We start from the raw sequence: 21,586 nt of genomic DNA, 5'->3' as shown, positions 1-21,586 counted from the left end.
AGAAATATTTGCTTTAATCCAGACTTTTGAATATGGAGACAAGAGTCTCGGGAACCGAATAGGTCCTGGTGCCCCATCGCCTCACAGATTGACGTCACATAGGCAAACCATGGTATAACATGGGCAGCATGCAATAAGAGACGGTCGAGTTCATTTAGGGCCGTTTCATCCCATATCCAAATGGAATGGCAGAGCAGTAGGGGGGCTAATTGAATTCTGTCAATATATGGGGTGCCCAATTCTGCATGGCAGATGGCATTGGTTCAGCTTCCTGGGGCCACCAGTACGTTTTTCATGAAGATATGTGTTACCTGTTGGTTCCTTTGTGTATCTGCTATGCCCCAGATACTTCCCCATAGGTAGCAAGCACCACACTTCTACTGACATAAACTGTTGGTACCTCTATTGCTGGTTTGGAGATCAATTGTTTTCAAAATCCCTGCAAATCAAAGATAGATGTTTCGAATGAAGCTTTCCTAATAAATAATGTAGATTTCCATGTATGTTTGACATCAAATAGGATAGCTAAATAAGAAAAAGAGGCCTTGATATTGTTAATAAAATGGGAGGGTCTTTTTGCTGGTCTGGCCCCACATATCATAGGAAATATGTTGCTTTCATTCACCCTTAAGTCTAAATCTTGCATAAAAAAATAAAATCATCAATCAATCCTTGGAGTCCTCACCCTGTTCTGGTCACAAGGACCGCATTGAAGAATGGGGAGAGGTTGAGTCCCAAGGTAGGGTATGTACTCTGCTTTCAGCCTTAAAACTTTCCCCACACTGTTAATCTATAAGGAAAATAAAAATGGGGCAAGGGCACAACTTTGTCCTATACCCCTTTTTATGTTAAAATATTCAAGGGATTCCCCATGCTTGCCAAAGTGAACACACACGTTGGCATCCTGATATAATTGTCTAATAAAATAAATAATGCCCTTCCATCCCAAATACTTTCATAATGGACCACAGTTTAGAATGTGACGCGCAGTTAAATGCTCCTTTAAGGTCCATAAAAGAAAGGTGAATAGAACCCTTCCGGGGCCGTCGTATATTTACATGAGATTGAACTCAGATTAAGATATTGGTCCACCGTGCCCAGGCCTTTCTTTGAACCATGTTGAGTATCTGTTAAAATGTTGTTCGCGGCTGTCCAGTACTCCAGTCTGTGCCACAGGGTTTGCCCCAATGACCTTAACTATGAAATCTAGGAGTGATATGGCCTACAATCTTGAGGCTAGATTTTATCTTCTTTTTCATAGATTTGTATGATTACATCATTGTTCCATGCTAAAGGAGGGCCGACCATCACAATGACATTAAAAACATAGGAGAAAAGATGGCCCACAGGTCCTGGCGATCTGAAAATACATTGAGGGGACTCCTTGGGGCCTCACCACTTCTGCTTTCATGAAAGGTCCAACGAACCTCTACGGAATCAAACACCAAAGACTTGGCCACCTCTGGGGGTCTGCTTTGCCCTTCTTCAACTGGGTACTTCGCGGGGTACTGGTTGGAATATATATTGGAGAAGTATTCTACCCAATTATATTCCTGAAGATGATCTTCAATACTTGGGTCTGAGGTATCCCTGAAATACCAAGCATTTATCACCATCCAAAATACTGCGCTATCTTTTCGAAGGCTAGCCTCCTTCGTCTGCTTTTTGCTGGGTGCCAGATCTGACATATAGTGCACATCTGTTCTTAATTAACGTCCCCACTTGAGGCTTAACCTGTAGCGCATTATGTAGGGCCACAAAGGCTTTAGTGCAAGTTCTATCAAACCAACCACATGAATTCCATGAGGAATGTTGACTATCACATGTTAGAGACTGCCTAACAGTGGCAGTGATATCAGAAAAGTCCGACCTAATCTCTGAGACATCAGCTTGAGTATCGAGGCATGTTGCAGCCTTGCATGCTTATGCATGTTGCAGCCTTGCATGCTTATGCATGTTGCAGCCTTGCATGCTTATGCATGTTGCTGCCTTGCATGCTTATGCATGTTGCAGCCTTGCATGCTTATGCATGTTGCAGCCTTGCATGCTTATGCATGTTGCAGCCTTGCATGCTTATGCATGTTGCAGCCTTGCATGCTTATGCATGTTGCAGCCTTGCATGCTTATGCATGTTGCAACCTTGCATGCTTATGCATGTTGCTGCCTTGCATGCTTATGCATGTTGCAACCTTGCATGCTTATGCATGTTGCAGCCTTGCATGCTTATGCATGTTGCAGCCTTGCATGCTTATGCATGTTGCAGCCTTGCATGCTTATGTTGGATAATGTAAGAAAGAAAATTGATATTATCCACCTTATCCCATTTGATAATGAAACCATTTTTGCTAGCCTGGACTGGTGGGTTATAGCTAACTTTGGTGCAGGTTTTAATCATGCCCCATAACCTCACCCTCAGAGTTAGGGTGGCATGGTCACTGTACCCAGTACATTTAATCTCCAACTCAGTAACACAATTACTCAAAGCCTCAGAGATCAAAATAAAATCAATAGTTGAGGAACAGACTTTACTCATGTCAGTGGCAGTTAAATCTGCTTGTGTTACACTCCAATTATCTGCGAAAGTTAGGTTTAACCAATACGTTTGTTCCCATAAACATGATGAATATAGTAAGTTAGGGGCTCCTCATTGATTTCCACAATCTGCAAAACTAACTTTGCGCGCGAGGTACGGTGATGAGTGTTAAAATCACCTGCCCAAATCACACATACAGGTTTGAAATGTTCACAATTGTCTGGATAGCAATGTCCAGATCTGCCACTACCTGGGACCTCCTAGCATCAAAGCACTTGTTCTAAAAATTAACTTGGAGCAGGTCCAGTTCTTCAAGCACATCAAAAACAAGTCAATGGAAAAAAGCAGAGTTGTTGTTAAACGTGACCACCCTCTCAGGGAAAGTGTTGACGATATAGGCTGCTAGTCCACCCTTTGCTCTCAGTGCGCTTGACGGCACTGCCAGGGTGCTATACACCATTTAACTACCAATGAATCTTTCCTGAGCCTCCCATGCTTCTTGAAGGCACATAATAAGATATTTAGAGATGAACTTCCTCCAATCAGCCATTACCAGCTTTTTTGTTAATCATGCTATGTTCAATGATAAGAAGACAACTATATTCGAAATACTGATGTTAATATTACCAATTGCCAAATTAGAGGATCTAGACATTTTCGGAGGTGGATTCTCTGACACCTCCAATGGAGATTTACTTAAAGCAAGGGTAGATGGGTCCGGCTGTAAAGGAGCTCCCTGTGAGGATCCGGCTACGTGCTGCATACTGTTTAAGGAGAGTCAGTCCAACTCATTCAAATCGCTTAAGCACGCAAACATAAGGGGCTGACTCAGGTGGAAAGTCTAGGTTGATCAGGGCCGAATTAGTACACACGTCTGCCTGAAGCCAGGGGTAAAACATCAATGTTAAAAATAATCTGATCCTCTTATTGCTGAGGATTATGCATGGTTCCTGCCGGGGGTGTTATGATCTACACCATTCTCCTCCCCTCCACGGACCATCTTCAACTTGCACCGTAGCCAAATGAGAAAAATGAGATTTGTAGGTGGCTGTGCATTAACTAACTGCCCCCAGAGTTCCAAGACAGGTCTCTATAAGTCTCTCAAACGCAGAATTGCTTGTATCGCCCGTTCACAATGCTATTTTACTGTTCGCGAACGCTGTTTGCGTGCTCGGGGAGAAATATCTTGCGAACACGCATTTTGAAAGCGCGAACAAGCAAAAAATTCTTTGAAGCCGTGGATCGCGGAATTTTTTGCAGTTCTGCATTCCCCGCGGAACGCGAAATTACCCAAATTCCGCAAATCCCGTGAGCGGAACGGAATTTACCGCCCAGGCCTAATATCAGGATTATGTGTAAACTGAACACTGGAGTTTGCATTCCCCCAAAAAGTGGTAGTTTTGGAGGCTTGTACATGTACCACCCTTCATTTAAATCTCTTCTTCGGAGGTGGGACCTGCTAGGGAGAGATCAGAGTTGCTTGGTCTGGACAGATTGAAACAACACCACTGCTACTTGCCATTCCCTCACTTGGCTCAGACTCTTTCAATAGTCCCTCAGTTTATACTCTTATAACTGAGGAATCAAGGATCTCACATTGGCTATCAACCAGCATTGAGACCGATTTTATAGTTGCCTCAAGCTTAGCATTTGCGCTACATGTCTCTTTAGTTAATGCTCCCACAGCAGCTGACAGGAATTTTTCCAGAGACCCAGCGCCCCTCATAACAGTTGTATTCTACCTCTTTATCATACTTGTCAAATAAAAGATTGCAAGGGCTTTCTCTTGCCCCTACTTGCCAAATAAAAGATTACAAGGACACACCAAACTTTCTCACAAAAAGAGGTAACTTAGTTACAGTCCGATACTTCCTCGTTACCTTATAGCCCTCCTGGTTGCTCTATAGCATCTTGTATTCACAGATTCTGAACACACCAACAGTCAGAAATATCATACATAGAGATCCAGATGAGTCTGTTTGGTGGCCCTGCCCTCCCTCTTCCAGGATGGGCACGCTCTTGGCCCGGGCTTTGCTCGGGTGCACCCCACACACATCCCACACTGCAGGTCTTGCGAAGGTGCTACATAATGATAAGAGAAGGGAAGGGAAGGGAAGGGAAGAGAAGGGAAGAGAAGGGAAGAGAAGGGAAGACAAGGGAAGAGAAGGGAAGGATATCTAAGGAAAGGAGACAGTACATGTCAAGTGCATGATAAACATTTCTGAGATCTTCTGGCTTATCATTAGTGGTAGTTTTATCACAATAAGTCACTTTGAAGAAACATGGATGAATCAATCCTAAATGAGCACTTAAGGCATGGAGTTGCGGATGAATATCAAGGAATTCTTTCCTCCTCAAAGCAGTTTCTCTGGTGACATCGTACAATATGAAAACCTACTTACCTGCCCAATAGAGTTGTTTTTTAGACTTTGAGGCATCGAATATTTTCTGTAAGTCAGTAAATTTGAGAAAGAAAATTATAATTTCTCTAGTCTTGTTAGAAGAGGAAGTTAATTGATGAGCCCTATGAGTATTTAGTACTGTGGATGAAGGTAAATCCACTAGCAGGGGTAGGAAAGATGTAAAAAAGGAAATTGAATCCTCGCCTTTAAGTCCTTCTGGAAGACCATAAATACAAAGTTTATTTAACCTATTTCTGTTTTCTAAGTACTCTGTTTCCATTTTTATCTGTGCTACCTCCTTCTCTAAGATGCAAAAAGAATAATTGATGGACAGAATGCAGAACAATGTCATACATTCACCCCAGGATAGCTTGATTCCAGTGGCAGGGAGAGCACGGGACCCACGTCTGGGCATACCCATCCCACTCAGGATGACAAATGAAAAAAGAACAATTGATGGACAGAATGCAGAACAATGTCATACATTCACCCCTGCACAGAGATCTGGGCCTAAATCCATCATTTTTGTTGCTCACCATGCCATTCCAGTTTGAACACACCCATAAGCCGATCAGTGTTGACCCTATGCCCAATGGGAACAGTCCAGCCCAAACTGCCAGGCTAGGTCCTCCCTGGACTGGAAACAAGCATCCTAGGACCGCTTTCAGGGTTTCACCCCTCATCAGCCAGGATAGTTTGACTCAAGTGGCATTGAGAGATAGCATTTTTATTAGTTTAATCTTGAACATCTATAATCCTTTGTTCCATTGATGAGATTCTTGCTTTTATATGGGACCATTTGTCATCTAGATTTAGATCTAGAAGGTGAGTGTTAGTCTCATCAACAAATGGGTGCTTATGTGCTTATTTTGTCTAAGAAGATAAAATAAGATAGATTTTATTGCACAAATACTTAAAATAATTTCAATAGACTGTATTTAAATAAACACTGTATAAATAAAAAACTGATATTGCCTTACCGACACATTGTAGTCCAGTTCATCATAAAAAACATAAGTTAAAATCTCAGTATTTTAGAAAAGTGCCTGAAATTTGTGTGTAGGCAGCATTGAAATTAAGAGATATATTCGGATTTCATCAAGGTCATTGCCGCTGTCATACTTTCATGAAACGTGCAGCCATTTGCACCAAGTCACCTCTTATGCGCTCTCTTAAAGCATCTTGGCAGGACCGAACATTGATGATGCGCCTAATAGGGTGAGCCAAAATTTCCTTGAAGCGGTCAATTTCTTGCAGATGCACAAAACATGAATTAGTGATTCTTCCCCGTTTCCGCAGAGGCGGCATTGTGTAACCTCCGGCTCCCGATAGTTCTGTCCATAACTATATGCACGCAGAGGAACTAGGCCTAACCGTAACCTCATTAGTTGGCGCTTCAGTGTTGGCTTAAGTGGCGTCGAGAGATAATGCGGCAGTGCCCCACAGTTGTAGAGCTTTGATCCAGAGCTACCATGACTTAGGTTTTTTACTGCCAATAAGTCAAGTTCCGTGCACAATTATTTAGCTTGTTTTTTTTAATGGTTTTGCCGCAATAGCTGTAGGTAGAGAACTTTCCCTGATCTCTTGTGCCTCCAATATCTCAACACAATGCATTAGGTATTTGTTCCATTTTGTTGCTGTTTTTTTTTTTTATTAGTGACCAAATGAGGCTCATATAGTATTCCCTTGGGCCTGCTTAGCTTTTAAGGAGTAGGCTACAAACTTAGCGTTTTGCAGCCACTGCTGTGATGCCAGCTTGAATTCCATGCAGATTTGTGCGTGCGATGTGGAGTTTGGTAACAAGAACACTCTGCGGTAACAGGACGACTGTGCTCTATCTAGCCAGGCTGCCAACTTATCTCTAGAGACCATTGCCCCATAAGCCACTGTAGGTGACATTTTTTAATATTACCTTGAGAAGGGGGGGGGGGCAAGTCTGGTGTTTCCAATTGATTTTCTTACTCTGCAGAATGCTCCCTCGGGGCATTTGCTGCCCCCTGCTGTGCGGTAATATGCACAGCAAATCGCCCTCTGTGGTCCAATCAGACGCCAAGGTACTTGTAGGTGGTTACTACTTCCATGGGTTACCCTGCTATGGTGCAGAAACCGTGCTTGGCCCTTTGTCTGTTGTGCGCAAATAGAGAATAAAGATTGACAATGTTCCAGAACATCTACAAAGTTGTGACATTGAGGATATCCATCCCAATGGGCCACTCTCTGATCCTTTCCCTGGGCGCACTCAATCCTAGGTCGATACATAAACTTATTTCTCTTTAATATTATGTTCTGTTGATGTTCTGCAGTAAATATAACTAGTTATAAAAAAAATTACATGAATTAGATTTCAAATCTATTTTTGTGACTTAGAGTTAGGATATTTGCAAATACTGCTTTGTATTTGTCAATTAGTGTTCAGTAGCCCGTGTGAGAAATAATATTCAGTTGAAGCGCTGCGAAAGTTTAGACATTGATGCTGTGGTAGTTACAGAATGCATTGAGGCGCTGAATGCCTTGACATGTGTCTCTTACTTTCCATGTTCCTCTTTCCACAGGGACCTGGTTCGAGTTCACCCCCCACGATTCTGGATTCCCTGATTATGGAGCATTTGTCAACACCGAGGTCATTGGAAGCCAGTTCAAGAAGGGAAACATAGCAAATAAAGAGACAGAGACCACCATCTGCTACCTGCGAGGTTCAGCACATTTACAAATACACACCTATGATTATGTACCAGTTGTAATAACTAATAGACATTTTAGTAACACTTGTTGATCAGAAAATCTAAAGCACAGTATTTGAAATATATTTGACAGTACTTTGAGGAGGACACCTGACATGCCATACAGATGCATCTACTGTAACTTTTGCAATATTAATAACCATAGCGCAGAGTATGTGGTTAAAAAGTCTGTGGCTGCTTTATGCATGAGCTGCAACTGGGTTTCTTCCGATAATAATATGACTTCCATCTGTCCACCTCAGTGTTTCGCAACCTGTTCCAAGTTCGGGCAAACAGTCCTCTTAAAGGCGATGATCAGTGGCTCCATCCATAGGATCACAAATGAACCCTCGTTAGGATGCGAGTAATTGCTGGTTTTAGCTCCTATTTCTCAGATTCGCCAGCTCCATGCAAGAAATGGGGGTGGGGGTGTTGAAATGTGTGTAATTTGCTTTCATGTAAAATGCAAATCCCACATTTGGTCCTATATTTTAGTGCAAAATGCATTCTCATATCAATTGTTGATGCAATACTGCTGTTTGAGCTGAACCTGTGCAAAAAACAAACCTGCCGCAAACAATATTCGCTCTCGTTTGGTTGTTCGCATTGTCACCAGGCTCTCACTCCAGATCACACCGCGAAAAGGAGTGAAATTATGTGACAGGTGTGCAAGCATACCAGTAAATTCTCGAAATGACACAAATTATGCTGGAGTCATTTACATTCCTCCAAGACCTGATACAAATTCCATGACAGGCTTTCTTGAAACAGCAGATGACGCGCCTTCCTATGACAAACTCCAATGAGCTAAGTGATAATGCAAATGTAATCTAAACATGTTCCTCAGCTTTGAAGGGTACATTTCCAGTGCTAGAATAGCATCTGATGTGTTAGTTGAGATGCAGGGTCATATGGTGCTTAGGTGTAAATATAGAGGCGGCAGCAGCACCAATGAACAGCGACTCAGCCACCTCAGCGTAGCAGCTGAGGGGAAGCTTGGAGCAGCCACTCAAGCACCTCAGCGTAGCAGCTGAGGGGAAGCTTGGAGCAGCGACTCAGCCACCTCAGCGTAGCAGCTGAGGGGAAGCTTGGAGCAGCCACTCAGCCACCTCAGCGTAGCATCTGAGAGGAAGCTTGGAGCAGCGACTCAGCCACCTCTGAGTAGCAGCTGAGGGGAAGCTTGGAGCAGCGACTCAGCCACCTCAGCGTGCAGCTGAGAGGAAGCTTGGAGCAGCGACTCAGCCACCTCTGCGTAGCAGCTGAGGGGAAGCTTGGAGCAGCGACTCAGCCACCTCCACGTAGCAGCTGAGGGGAAGCTTGGAGCAGCGACTCAGCCACCTCAGCGTAGCAGCTGAGGGGAAGCTTGGAGCAGCGACTCAGCCACCTCTGAGTAGCAGCTGAGGGGAAGCTTGGAGCAGCGACTCAGCCACCTCAGCGTGCAGCTGAGGGGAAGCTTGGAGCAGCCACTCAAGCACCTCAGCGTAGCAGCTGAGAGGAAGCTTGGAGCAGCCACTCAGCCACCTCAGCGTAGCAGCTGAGAGGAAGCTTGGAGCAGCGACTCAGCCACCTCAGCGTGCAGCTGAGAGGAAGCTTGGAGCAGCGACTCAGCCACCTCCGCGTAGCAGCTGAGAGGAAGCTTGGAGCAGCGACTCAGCCACCTCCGCGTTGCGGCTGAGGGGAAGCTTGGAGCAGCGACTCAGCCACCTCCGCGTTGCGGCTGAGGGGAAGCTTGGAGCAGCGACTCAGCCACCTCAGCGTAGCAGCTGAGAGGAAGCTTGGAGCAGCGACTCAGCCACCTCTGAGTAGCAGCTGAGGGGGAAGCTTGGAGCAGCGACTCAGCCACCTCAGCGTGCAGCTGTGAGGAAGCTTGGAGCAGCGACTCAGCCACCTCCGCGTTGCGGCTGAGGGGAAGGTTGGAGTAGCGACTCAGCCACCTCTGCGTAGCAGCTGAGAGGAAGCTTGGAGCAGCGACTCAGCGTAGCAGCTGAGGGGAAGCTTGGAGCAGCGACTCAGCCACCTCAGCGTAGCAGCTGAGGGGAAGCTTGCTCTGATAAGGAAGGTCAACAAAGACAGGCGAGCTAAAGAGGAAAAAAAAGAAAGAAAGAAATCCCAGGTGCCCTCCACTAACAGTTTCCCAGCAATGGAAAACCATATCAACCTACAATTTAAAAAACCTGCTAAGCTACTTCAAGTGCGTGCTCAACATTTGTATAGCAAACAGTATCAAATTGAGAAGTCTTTGCAGTTACCCAGTGCAGAAATTATTTGGCACACTAACAGCAGAAAGAAAAGTGAAAGAATCCTATTTGTGATCGGGTATCATCGATCAGCTCCTACCTCCAGAAACATAATTCAGAAACATTTCCCTTATTGTCCCACAGCAAAAAGCTACCAAAGGTTAGCATTTCCAGGGGTAAAAGTACCATTATTGGAATGCAGTCCAATAGGGTTACAGACCACTAGGATACAATTATGCAGACTCTGCAATAACTGTAAGGAAACTGTTGTCCATATAGTTTGCTAATGCCTTGAGATGCACACCCAATGGAGTCTCTGCTGTTGCAGACAAGTGATGACTGCATGTTGACATATCACACATCTACCCTTGGCAGTGCAGGTTGTCAAATTCCTGGTTCTCGAAAAAAGAGATGAAGGAGGACTCAACCGCAATATAGATCCAGCCATTGACTTCCCAGTGTGCACTTTACAATTCTGCTGGTTTACGAGTACTCTCTAGTTCTACCATGTAAGCAAGTCACTAATAATGCACTCTTTAATGAACTTGTTATAATGGGGTCTTCTCAACCTTTAATGATTATTTTAAGCTGCCATGGATGACGCTACTTTATGTAAAAAGTTGTCTCAAATGAATTGTCGTAAAGTCTATTACTACCATAGTTTGGCTCTCCTAATTTGATTATACTAAGTTCACACAGCACTTAATTGATTATAATTTGTACTGGTTGTATGACAGTGCAGCTTTTTACTTGTGCATTTACAAAAAGTATTGTGATGTAATTATCGTATTCATGGATGGTTTTAATTAACTATGACATGATATAAAATAAAATAAAGAACAAACGTTATATCAAAGCTCCCAATTTGTTAGCTCCTATTGTGATAGCCAAACTCGAACAAACTGTAACAATACCGCGATCCATCGTTGTGATGTTAAAAGGTGCAACACATATAATGCCTAAACAAACATAACTAGTAAATTGTTAGTTCTGTCACTGAAATAATCTATTGCATAAGACAGCATCTTGCATACTAACCAATGTGCATCATTCATGTGATTCAGTATCAAAGCTGTAAAAAACAACATATAGGCCAAGCAATACATTACCTCTATACATGCATTAGTAATTGCAAATCAGTACTAATTATTAAGTAACCAGATCAGCCTCTAGCTAATCATCTTTACTTTGTAGACCATTTGCTATCGGATTTAAATCTTTTTCGCAAAGGAACATGTCTTAAAGGCAGACCTGCTGGACTCTCTATATCGCAGGAGATCTCAGAACTGATTTGATTCCATATTACAAGATACATCTTTCTTTGCGACGCTTTCTGAAAATGCAGATGTGTCAGTTGAGCAGTCACTCAACAAACTTATTTTTTTAATAAGGTGGAATGCATGGATTCTTCTTGGTCTATTTCCGCGATCACCTCATCGATTAATGTAAATACCTCTGCTTATCTGATTGACTTTAGGTTTGTGGGGCAGTGCACTGGCCGACGAGCATGAAATTAAAACCTATATCAAAGGTAAGAATGCCTGCTTTCACAAGCTACTTTCATTTAATGCTAAGACATGTGTGAACGCTCTGCATCTGCCCGATGCACGTGGGCACTGCTGTGAAAATACAATGTAGCTTTGAATTCATTTTTTGTCATTTGTGAAACTCTTAGGGTATGGCACCTTTTTTTGTGGTCCAGTGGTGAATGGGCATGCCACGCGTGTATTTGGTATTTTGTACTTCGGCTCTGAGTCCAGTGTAGTTTAAGTTTAGTTTGTAGATAAAGAACACATACGTTATAGTAATATAAACAGTGCATAAATTACAAATTAGGTATAACTATAAGTGTAGAATTTGTAATGTTTGTGTAGTTTAAGTTTGGTTTGCATTGAAAGAATGAATAAAGTTTTCCTAACTTTAACAAAGGTTTAACCTTCATAAAAATGAGTTTCCAAACATAGTTTACTGTTGTTGAGTGGAGTGTCATTAAGCAGAGTGGGTTACATAGAGTGGAAGAGATTTGTTTAGAGTGAGCTGTTGTAGAGTGTAGTGTTGTAGAGAGGGGTACAGTCGAGTGGAGTAGAGTGGATTGTGGTACAGTGGAGTGGTGTACAGTAGAAGAGTGTACAGTGATACAGAGAAGTGGTGTAGAGTTGAGTAGCGTACAGTGGAGTGTTATAGAGTAAAGTGGAGTCGGGTAGAGTGAAGTGGTGTAGAGTGGAGTGGAGTAGAGCGCAGTGACATAGCGAATCGTGGACTAAAGCATCATAGAGTGCTGTGGCATAGTCTATAGTACAGTGGCATGTAGTGCATTAGAGTGAACAGGTGTAGCAAAGAGTCAAGGCGTGTTGTAAAGTACTGTGGAGTGGCATGTTGTATAGTGTTGTACAGTGGAGTATAGGAGCATTAAGTGGAGTAGAGGTTTGTAAAGTGTATCATAGGGACAAAGGGTTGATTATACGGTGGTATAGTGGCACAGAACATATAAGATTCTTGTACAGTGGAGTTGCATAGAGTGTAGTAGAGTGTGGCAAAATGGAGTGGTGTAGAGTGGAGAGTTGTATAGTACCTTAACGTGAAGTAAGGTGTTGTGCAGTCGAGTAGAGTGGAGTGGTGTAGAGTAGACTGGTGTAGCAGTCTTTGTTCCACTGGGACCTAGTGAATTTCTTTCTGGGCTGTGATAATGAGATTCAGTTTTTTTTAAAGTTTGAACAAAGTCTCACCATTGGCTTCTTCTGAAGCTCCTGAATTTCATCCTGTGAACTGCTCATATAGCCTCTGTCCTGGGAGTCGAGGCGTGACAATACTAGGGCGCAATTAATTTGATTAGTGTGATTTAGTTGCAATAGAGGGTAAACCCTTCTCATTCTCATCAGTAGGATGTTGGTGTTCTTTGTTATTGAAGTAATGTGTTGATACAAAGATATGTGTGGTCAAACCACACTCCTGGGTACTTACATTCTGTATTTAGGTGCGAGCCACACCTAGGTGGATAGTCCTTTCTCTGTTTTCAAATAAGTAGCGACTCTTGCTCCCAATCTTCAAAACAATGATACTGTTCCTTTGATGACGATGAAATCAATATCTTTAATAAAACGGATGTTTCTTTAACAATGACTGAACAAGCTGAGGACATTAAAGAACAAGAAGTTACTTTAAATATTACAGAAAATAGCAGACCTGCAGTTACTATGAAATTATTACATTAATGGGTGGAGGCGTTACCTTTGTGGTTGAGGCACACAGAGCATTTAGAACAGAGGTATTCTACTCTTGGGTTACATTTGCGCTTACGGATGCTTGCACAAAATAGTCTCACACTTACATTGAAGATGAATCACCAGAGGAATAATTTCCATATGTGGAAATAGAAATTCTGTTAACTTACCAAGAACACAGGGGGGAGCGGCCTAACCGAGCTGCGAAATGGCCGCTTGTTAAGCGAGCTCTGCCGGCCGTGCTATTATCCTCTACTAATCCTCTAAACAGAAGAGACATTGAGGTGATTTGGGGAAAGCTGACGTAGCGGCAATTCAACTGACCTGCTCTCCGGAGTTAGAATAGACAGATCGACTGACTTTGCGGTGTCCAGAGGTGGCGGCCGGCAAGCAGCGCCACGGTTCCTATATCTGGTGTTCGGAGCACACCGGGATCAACAGAGATATCCGGACTAGTTCTGGACCTGACCCTCCTCGGGCTGGAGCGCTGGAGAGACAGTGTTGCCAGGCGGGTGGACCCTCACAGCGAGTGTGCTGCCTCTGGTGAACTGCGGCCAGTCCTCCCGGCAGTGCTGGGACCGAGTCGGCATCTTGAAGTCAGGCGTGATCAGCTCTGGGCATGTGCGGTGCATTGAGGTGGCCTGGAACCTAGAGGCAGTATCCAGGTGTGCAGCAACTCCATCTGGCCGGCGACTCTTTTGTGCAAGCTACAGTGCGGACAGCGGGGTGTTACCAGAGTGTGCAGCCGTGCCGCCTTATTGAAGTCAGGCAAGACCGGCTCTGTGCACGCGAGGGCGCTGTGGCGGCCTGGGACCTGGTGGCAATATCCTGAGGAGCGGCCTATCCATTTGCTGGCGCATCTCCTGAGCGGGCTCCAGAGCTGTCGGCAAGACGATCCTGGAGTGCGGGGTCGGGTAGCCCTGGTGGTGCTGACCCTGGTGTAGTGCGCGGGGTCTGGGGCTCCCTGCCTGCCATGGTGACCCCTCAGCGGGTGGCAGGCCTGGGGGCTGTGGTGACATCACTGGTGTGGACGCCATCGGGGTGAGGCCCAATCCTGCAACACACACATCAGCACCGCGACTGGACCGGAGGGGCCCTGAGGCTGTTGAGCAATAGCTGCACCATAAATACACCAGGCACACATGCTGGGCCTTTTGACCGCTGGGCAGACGTGTGGTGGATCGGTGCATTTGGACCTCAGCCATGAGCAGAGTCGAGTTGTTCTGGACATGGTGGGACCCGAATGCTGGGGCTTGGGACGTGCAATATCTTAGAACTACAACACATAGGTCAAACTAAGGTGAAGATTCTACACGCCATCTGGCGCTATGGGTAAAACAGATGCAAAACAACCCAAACTCACCTTCAAAAATAAAAGGCATACAAGGCTGACGGAAGCTGATGGGGAGGCAGACGCCGATCATGCCACAGTCTGAGGAACACAGAGATGACCTGTGCACGTTGCTTCTTATCTAGTCTAAAACATTAGATACTAAGCTGGATGTCCTCACCTCCCAGCTAGATGCGGTCAAAAAACAAGTGGACACACATGAGACTAGGATAAATGTGCTCAAGAACCGGAGCTCTGAAAATCATAAGTTTCAGGTAGAAACCAGAGAGCAACTGCTGCAGATGGACAAGGTTCTCACTCTCATAAGGGCAAAGAATGATGATTTGGAGGCCAGATCTCGGAGGAACAACCTCCATATCACCGGAATTCCCGAGACGACCGCCATCGGCAAGTTGGAGACCTATGTGACGGAACTCCTGAGTGATCTCTTTGGATCTGGCTTATCTGCGGTGTTCGCGGTTGATAGGGCGCACCGGGCGCTGGGATCCAGGCCACCCGCCAGAGCGACGCCCAGGCCGATTTTAGCCAAATTGTTAAATTATCAAGACCGTGACTCAATACTGAGATTAGCACGAGAGCGCTGAACGATCAACTATAAGGGAAACTCCATTTCCTTCCACCCAGACTTTACACCAGTGGTGCAGCAGCCCACAGGGAGTTCCTATCTGCGAAGCAAATACTTCCCCCCTGCTATATCCTGCAAACCTCAAGGTGTCATTCAACGGAACAGCTCACATGTTCACAGATGCTAAACATGTGGGAGGAAGAAAAAACGCAAGCAGGTCACTCGATGGCCATAACTCTGAAGCTGGGCTCAGCGATAATGACTAACCTCTACTTTCACTTGTTATTCAATGCTGTCTCAGGTTTGTACCTTTATATGACACCAGTGGTTAAGTTGATCTGGCAGGGGGTGGGTTACCTCATGTTAATGTTTGTAACGTAATGCTGCGCTCAGGTTAGAGGCTGGGACGCGCCCACTGGCGGTTCGCTGTGTTTAGTGGTGAAGACTCTTCATTATAAGCACGGCCACCCTGCCTTTGGCAGGGTAGTATGCCAATGACCCATCGCCGCCCGGTGAAAGCTCCCAAAGACTGCTTCTGAAGCTATATGGGGTGGTCTATGTTGCTTTTGTCTGTTGAATGGGATGGTATCGCACAACCTGTTTGGGAGGTTGGCGTGGGTGGGAGGTGGGCGGGTAAAGTTTCTGTTATACCCACAGACAAAGGAGAAGACAAGACATATCCACCTAGAGATGCATGCAGAGCAAAGAGAAAAATGGGGACACAAGTCGGTACCAGACAGAAATGCACAGGCAACCAAAGAGATTTGGCATTGGGTGGAGGGGGTCGGACCCTCGCACCATTACTAACAGATAAGCCATGTCAACACTGAACCTATTAACATGGAACATCTGGCGTATAAACGATGATAGAAAACCCATACAGGTACATGCATACTTACTTAGACACCAAATAGACGTCTGCTTTCTACAGGAGACTCATCTGAACTGCACTCCATCCACTAGGCTACAACATAAACGATGGGGACACATATACTCAGAAATGTATTCTAACTATGCGAGGGGAGTGGCTGTGCTGATTAGGCAGGGCCTTGACTGGAAAATATGTGAGTCATTTATTGTTCCTGAAGGGAGGTATGTTATTTTTCTGGGTTTGCTGGGGGGGAAACTGATAGCTTTAGCATCTATATATGGGTCAAATACAGACACACCAGAGTTTTTCCAGAATGTGTGGGCGAAAATTAAACCCACAGGTTTTGACACTGTTTTCTGGGGAGGGGACTTCAATGTTGTGCTTGATGATGCCCAGGATAGGAGGGGACTGTCCCGTTCGCTACACCCGAACTCTAGTAACACGCTTAGCGCTATTATATTAGATGGCCTACTTACGGACGTCTGGAGAAGATCTAGTCCTAACACACTGGAAGGCACATGTATAACAGACCACCACAAGGCCTGGTCCAGGTTGGACTTCTGGTTGCTATCCAGGGACGCGGTGATGTGGGTGCGAGAGGTCTGCCATCTACCCAAAACCCTGTCGGACCACGCTCCATGCCTACTGTGTGTGTCCATGCCCGATGCGCCCAGCAGGCTGTACACCTGGGGGCTCCCCCCAAATGCCTTACTGGATGAGGCATTCAAAGAAGTGATCAAAGGCGACATTGGTGAATATTTTCAGTTAAACACTGGCATGGTTGAGACACAGGCATCCCTCTGGGAAGCATTTAAAGTAGTTATTAGAAGAAAATGTATTGTGTTCCAGGCAGGGGTCTTGCAGGCTATCAGGAATGCACTTGCATCCCTTGAAACACGCATTAGGAATCTTGAGACACAATTCTACGCTACAAACAACCCTGATTTACTGGTCCAACTTAAAGAACGTCTGCTGGGGTTTGAGGAGGAGGCACATCGGGGGGTGAAGTTTATGGGCAAACATGCACAGGCCAGACGATACGGGGAATGGGACAGGCCAGGTAAGACTCTTGCGAACATGCTACGAGCCCCGCGTAATGCCGCATATGTCACGGAGATTAGGGGAGACGATCATTGCCCGCTCAGGGACCCACCCAAAATCCTAGACAGATTCACTCAATTCTATTCTAACTTATATTCAACCACGCACCAAACACATCCAGAGGGCCTGCAACCTTTCCTGGAATCTCTCGAGCTCCTGTGTCTGAGCAGGGGACATAGGGAATATATGGATAATCCGTTCACTGTGGAAGACAAAGCCCCGGGTCTGATGGTCTGACCACAGTATTTTATAAAACCTATGTCGAAGAGCTAGCCCTGCACCTTAATGAAGTGATTGAAGAAGCGCAGACCACCGGGATTCTCCCGCCCTCAATGAGGGAATCTATTATTATCATGTTGCTTAAGCCTGTGAAACTCAGTGACGAAGTGGACTCATACAGACCACTATCTCTCATAAACATTTTAGTGAAATTACTTGCAAATAGGCTACAACCTCTACTCCCACTAATCGCAGGCCCTGATCAGTCGGGATTCATACCGGACAGATCGACGGCACATAATCTCCGCACTTTTTTTACTGTCCTATACTATCTCCACTCCGACATGAATGCAGCTGCCGTGTTTTCAGATGCAACTAAAGCGTTTGATTCGCTATTCTTGTGAGAATGGGTTTCAGCCCTCTATTTGTGGGTCTTATACATTTACTATATACAGCACCTACCACTAGGATCCGGCTCAACGGCATGCTATCGAGTCCTATCCACATCACCCGGGGTATGAGGCAGGGCTGTCCTCTTTCCCCTCTCCTCTTTGCTATAGCCATGGAGCCAATGGCGGCGCGCATCAGGCACCACCACGCGGAAGAGGTCTGGGTTTTAGTATGAGGAGGCTACTAATATCGCTATATGCAGATGATATCATGTTATACATAAACAATCCCGAGGCGAACACTGCCCCCCTTGTCAACAAACTTATACATTTTGGCTGGCATCTCCATAAACTGAAAAAAATCCATAATTTTCCCGCTTACAGATGCCACAACCTCGTTCCCTATTGAATATCCTGTGCAATGGGCCAACGGTCTGATAAAGTATTTGGATGTATGGCTAAGCCGGGATGTGCAAGAGATCTGGGCCATTACCTTCGGGAGAGCCATTACATGGCTGGAAGGAACAGTAAATGCCTGGGCTGGGCTACCCCTCTCCCTGGCTGGGACGATTGCAGTGGCTAAGATGGTGGTCCTAACAACATTTTTATATTTATTCGTTAATATCCCAATCCCACTTACACAGACCGTCTTTAGCAAACTCTGATCATTATTAATCGCCCTAGTATGGGCCGGTGGACAGGCGTGGATTTCATGGGAGTTGTTAACGCTACCACTGACACAGGGAGGACTGGGCGCCCCGTACTTTCAACTATATGCCTTTTGTGCACAAGCACAATTTCTACATTTCTGGGTGCACCCCGTCCCGTTCCAGCCACACGCCGCAGTGGAGATGGACGTGGCAACACCGGTTCGCCTCCAAGTGGCGGTATACCAGGCATACAAACGACCACGGGAAGGTGTTGACACGGTCGAGACCCTGAGGTGGGTGTGGGAGAAGCTCCAAGATAGAGGCCAACTGTCAATATTATATGCCCAATCCATTCCCATAGTAAACAACCCTATGCTCACTGTGATGACGGAGGGAGCCAGCAGATCCATAGCTAGTGATATGGGCCTACAAACCTTCACATATTTATATCCTGATGACAGTTTCTGGGCCCCGCCGGCGACCACGACCAGGAGATCTGGATTATTCCTGGTGCTCTTTCTCTATTACAGACTACGATCCACCTGCAAGCAACTACATGGGACCTTCCCAGGTCCGCCGCTCACATTGATGGCACTTGAAAATATTATTAAGACGGCATCTCCTCGTAGGCTCATCACACGCCTGTACAGTAATGTGCAGAATTCAGCTCCTATCGCTACACCGAAAGAGCTAAGGGTTGGAACTCAGACATACAACCCCCCTTAATCGAAGATCTGTGGGTATTCTGCTGTGGTCAGCTTACTGCTTTATCACCCAATTATAAACTATGTTTAATTCATTTTAAAATTCCTACACAGGTTTTATAGAACACCTATTCAGTTGCATAGAATGAGGACCAAGACAGACGAAAGGTGTTGGAGGTGTGAATTTAGCCCGGCCACATTCAGTCGCATGGCATGGTATTGCCCTGGCCTGACTGAATTCTTGGCTAAGATCTTCAATACAATTCATGATATTATCAATACACCAGCAGGACCCGAGCCTCATATTGGCCCACTCGGATATGTGAAAGACATGCCGATGGAACACAGAAAATTGCACACCATGCTATTGCTCTTTGCTAAACGCAGGGTAGCCATACACTGGGGCAGGAGGGAGGTCCCCAGGATGAAGGATTGGATTTGAGATGTCATATTTGGTCATACACAATTAAAGACGCTCTGGGAACTAATGCCACCTGCATCTAGGCCAAGGGACATTTGGGAGCCATTTCTGTCATGGCCCGTCCACAGCAGAATGAGGGGGAGGAACAGGTGGGTTAGACGAGGCTGCAAAACACAGGGTTGAACATCCCAGAGAACAGGCCTATCTGTAATGAGCGGCAGATAAGCAAAACATTAATGATTCAGTCACCCGCCTCCCTGGCACGAAGCGTATGGCCTATGCGCCCACACACCAGAGGGATAGCTACACTTCCAGCTCCTTCTTTCATGGTTGTATCATAGGATGTGCTGTCCTGTACAAGAAGCTGTTCGTGCTGTATCTGTGCTACTCTGTACATCTGTAAATGCTATGCCTGCCTCCTGTATCACTTTCATTTACAATGATCTGTATCCAATGCCTTATGTTGTGATTGTTGTACTGTGAAACTCAATAAACACAGTTAAAAAAAAAAAACGTACCAAGAACACATAAATTAGTTTAAAGGCGCCCTCTCTAATACCATAGAAAAAGTGAGACTCGGTCCATTCAGTAAAGAAGGAGCGACTTGGCCAGTTCTAGCTGCTTATAAACCGCATCCTAATCTCGCTAATTTAGATGACGCAGGAACAACAATACTATACAAAGGTCTATTAAAGATTGACAGAAATTTCACACAATTCATCATGCGAACGCTGACAGTTAACTCTTCGCAGACAGCCCAGGGTGCACAGCCATAATTGGCAGCTACGGGTATCAGCCCTCAAACGCTAAATGCCATTATGGAAATGGTTTCCAGGAGTCGGGAGGAAATTCCAGGAAATCCTGTTCTGGATAGCACAGAAAACTAGTCAGCTTGGAGCAGGTTTTCTCCATTCGGGATCGCAGGACAAACACAGAATATTAACAATGCGCACTCGCAAGATGAACAACGTAGGGGTTAACAGCGAAGAAGGACAGCGAAGACGAGGAAGGAGAGCGGCCATGGCAAGGAGGAGGCAGCCACTGCAAGTAAGTGCCCTTTTTCTTACTTTATAATTACTGTGGCAGGGTGGAGGGGCCGGCTAACTACACTCCGCCACGGAGTCGTCGTTTTGCCTAAACTCTGGCTTTACAATGGAGCGTAGAGTATGCAAAACTACATACACTACGCTAGTGGAGCATAGTTACCCGCCCTTGCTTACAATAAAGCATGAAGCTAAAAAACAACTTAGGTAAATCCTTTATCAAATTCAATACCAGGAAGTAATAGAAAATTGCACCTCGTCCATGAATAATCTCTTGTATCCCGTAATGAAACCAGACAATTCATGCTGTCTAGTCTTAGACTACAGACATCGGACAACTTCCACATGCACATTTGCAGTACAAAATGCAAATAGTGCAGCACTAATGAACAACATTTTGCGGAAGAAATAAAAATCAACATTTGGGGCCTTATGTAGGTAGCCTAACATTTACCACTTCATAAATACCGAATTTTACCGATTCGGTATTTATGAAGTGGTAAATGCTATGTAGGTAATCAGTCGGTAAAAATTACCGAATCGGAATTGGTCGGTAATTTAGAATCGGTATTTACCGATTCGGTAATGGTAACTGGCTTCCCATTCATTCCAATGGGCCAGGAGGCCCATAGGAATCAATGGGAAGCCTGTTACCATTAGCGAATCGGTAAATACCGATTCGGTAATGGGGGGAGCACAATCAAGGGTGGCAGGGTGTCACAGTGACACCCTGTTGCACCCCTGATTCCTGCATGTGTGCACATGTGGCACACATACATGCTCTAAGGGCATGTATGTCTGCCACATTGCACACTTCTAAGTGCCAAAAAAAGCTTTTTCTAAGCCATTCGCCATTTACCACCAACTTTTAGTTGGTGGTAAATAACGAATCCACACAACACCCACACACTCCCCCTACATCTCATTTCAGGATTCGGTATTTATCGAATCGGTAAAATTACCGATTCGGTAATTTTACCGATTCGGTAAATTACCGAATCCTGAAATGTCCCCCCTACATACCAAAAGCCTGAATACCGGTCGGTAACGGGATTTTTACCGAAAATCGGCCGTTACCGACCGGTATTAGGCTACCTACATATGGCCCTTAGTGGTCTAGTCATTGGCGGCACACCCATTATTAATGTGCCTGCCAACA

At 45.3% G+C, this 21,586-nt stretch overlaps 1 protein-coding gene across 1 annotated transcript in view; it reads left to right on the top strand.

Moving 5' to 3' along the window:
• LOC146799897 (cytosolic phospholipase A2 gamma-like) overlaps nt 1–21,586 on the top strand; it is a 668,494-nt gene that overhangs the window by 284,514 nt on the left and 362,394 nt on the right. The window contains exons 7-8 of the mRNA XM_085620828.1: nt 7,488–7,628; nt 11,370–11,423. Coding sequence (XP_085476954.1) covers nt 7,488–7,628; nt 11,370–11,423 — 195 coding nt within the window. The remainder of the gene's footprint in view (nt 1–7,487; nt 7,629–11,369; nt 11,424–21,586) is intronic.

The sequence above is a fragment of the Triturus cristatus genome, chromosome 8 (assembly GCF_964204655.1).
Source record: "Triturus cristatus chromosome 8, aTriCri1.1, whole genome shotgun sequence".
Lineage (NCBI taxonomy): Eukaryota > Metazoa > Chordata > Amphibia > Caudata > Salamandridae > Triturus > Triturus cristatus.
Note: the sequence above shows the minus strand (reverse complement) of the source record. Positions and strands in the feature narration are given on the sequence as shown.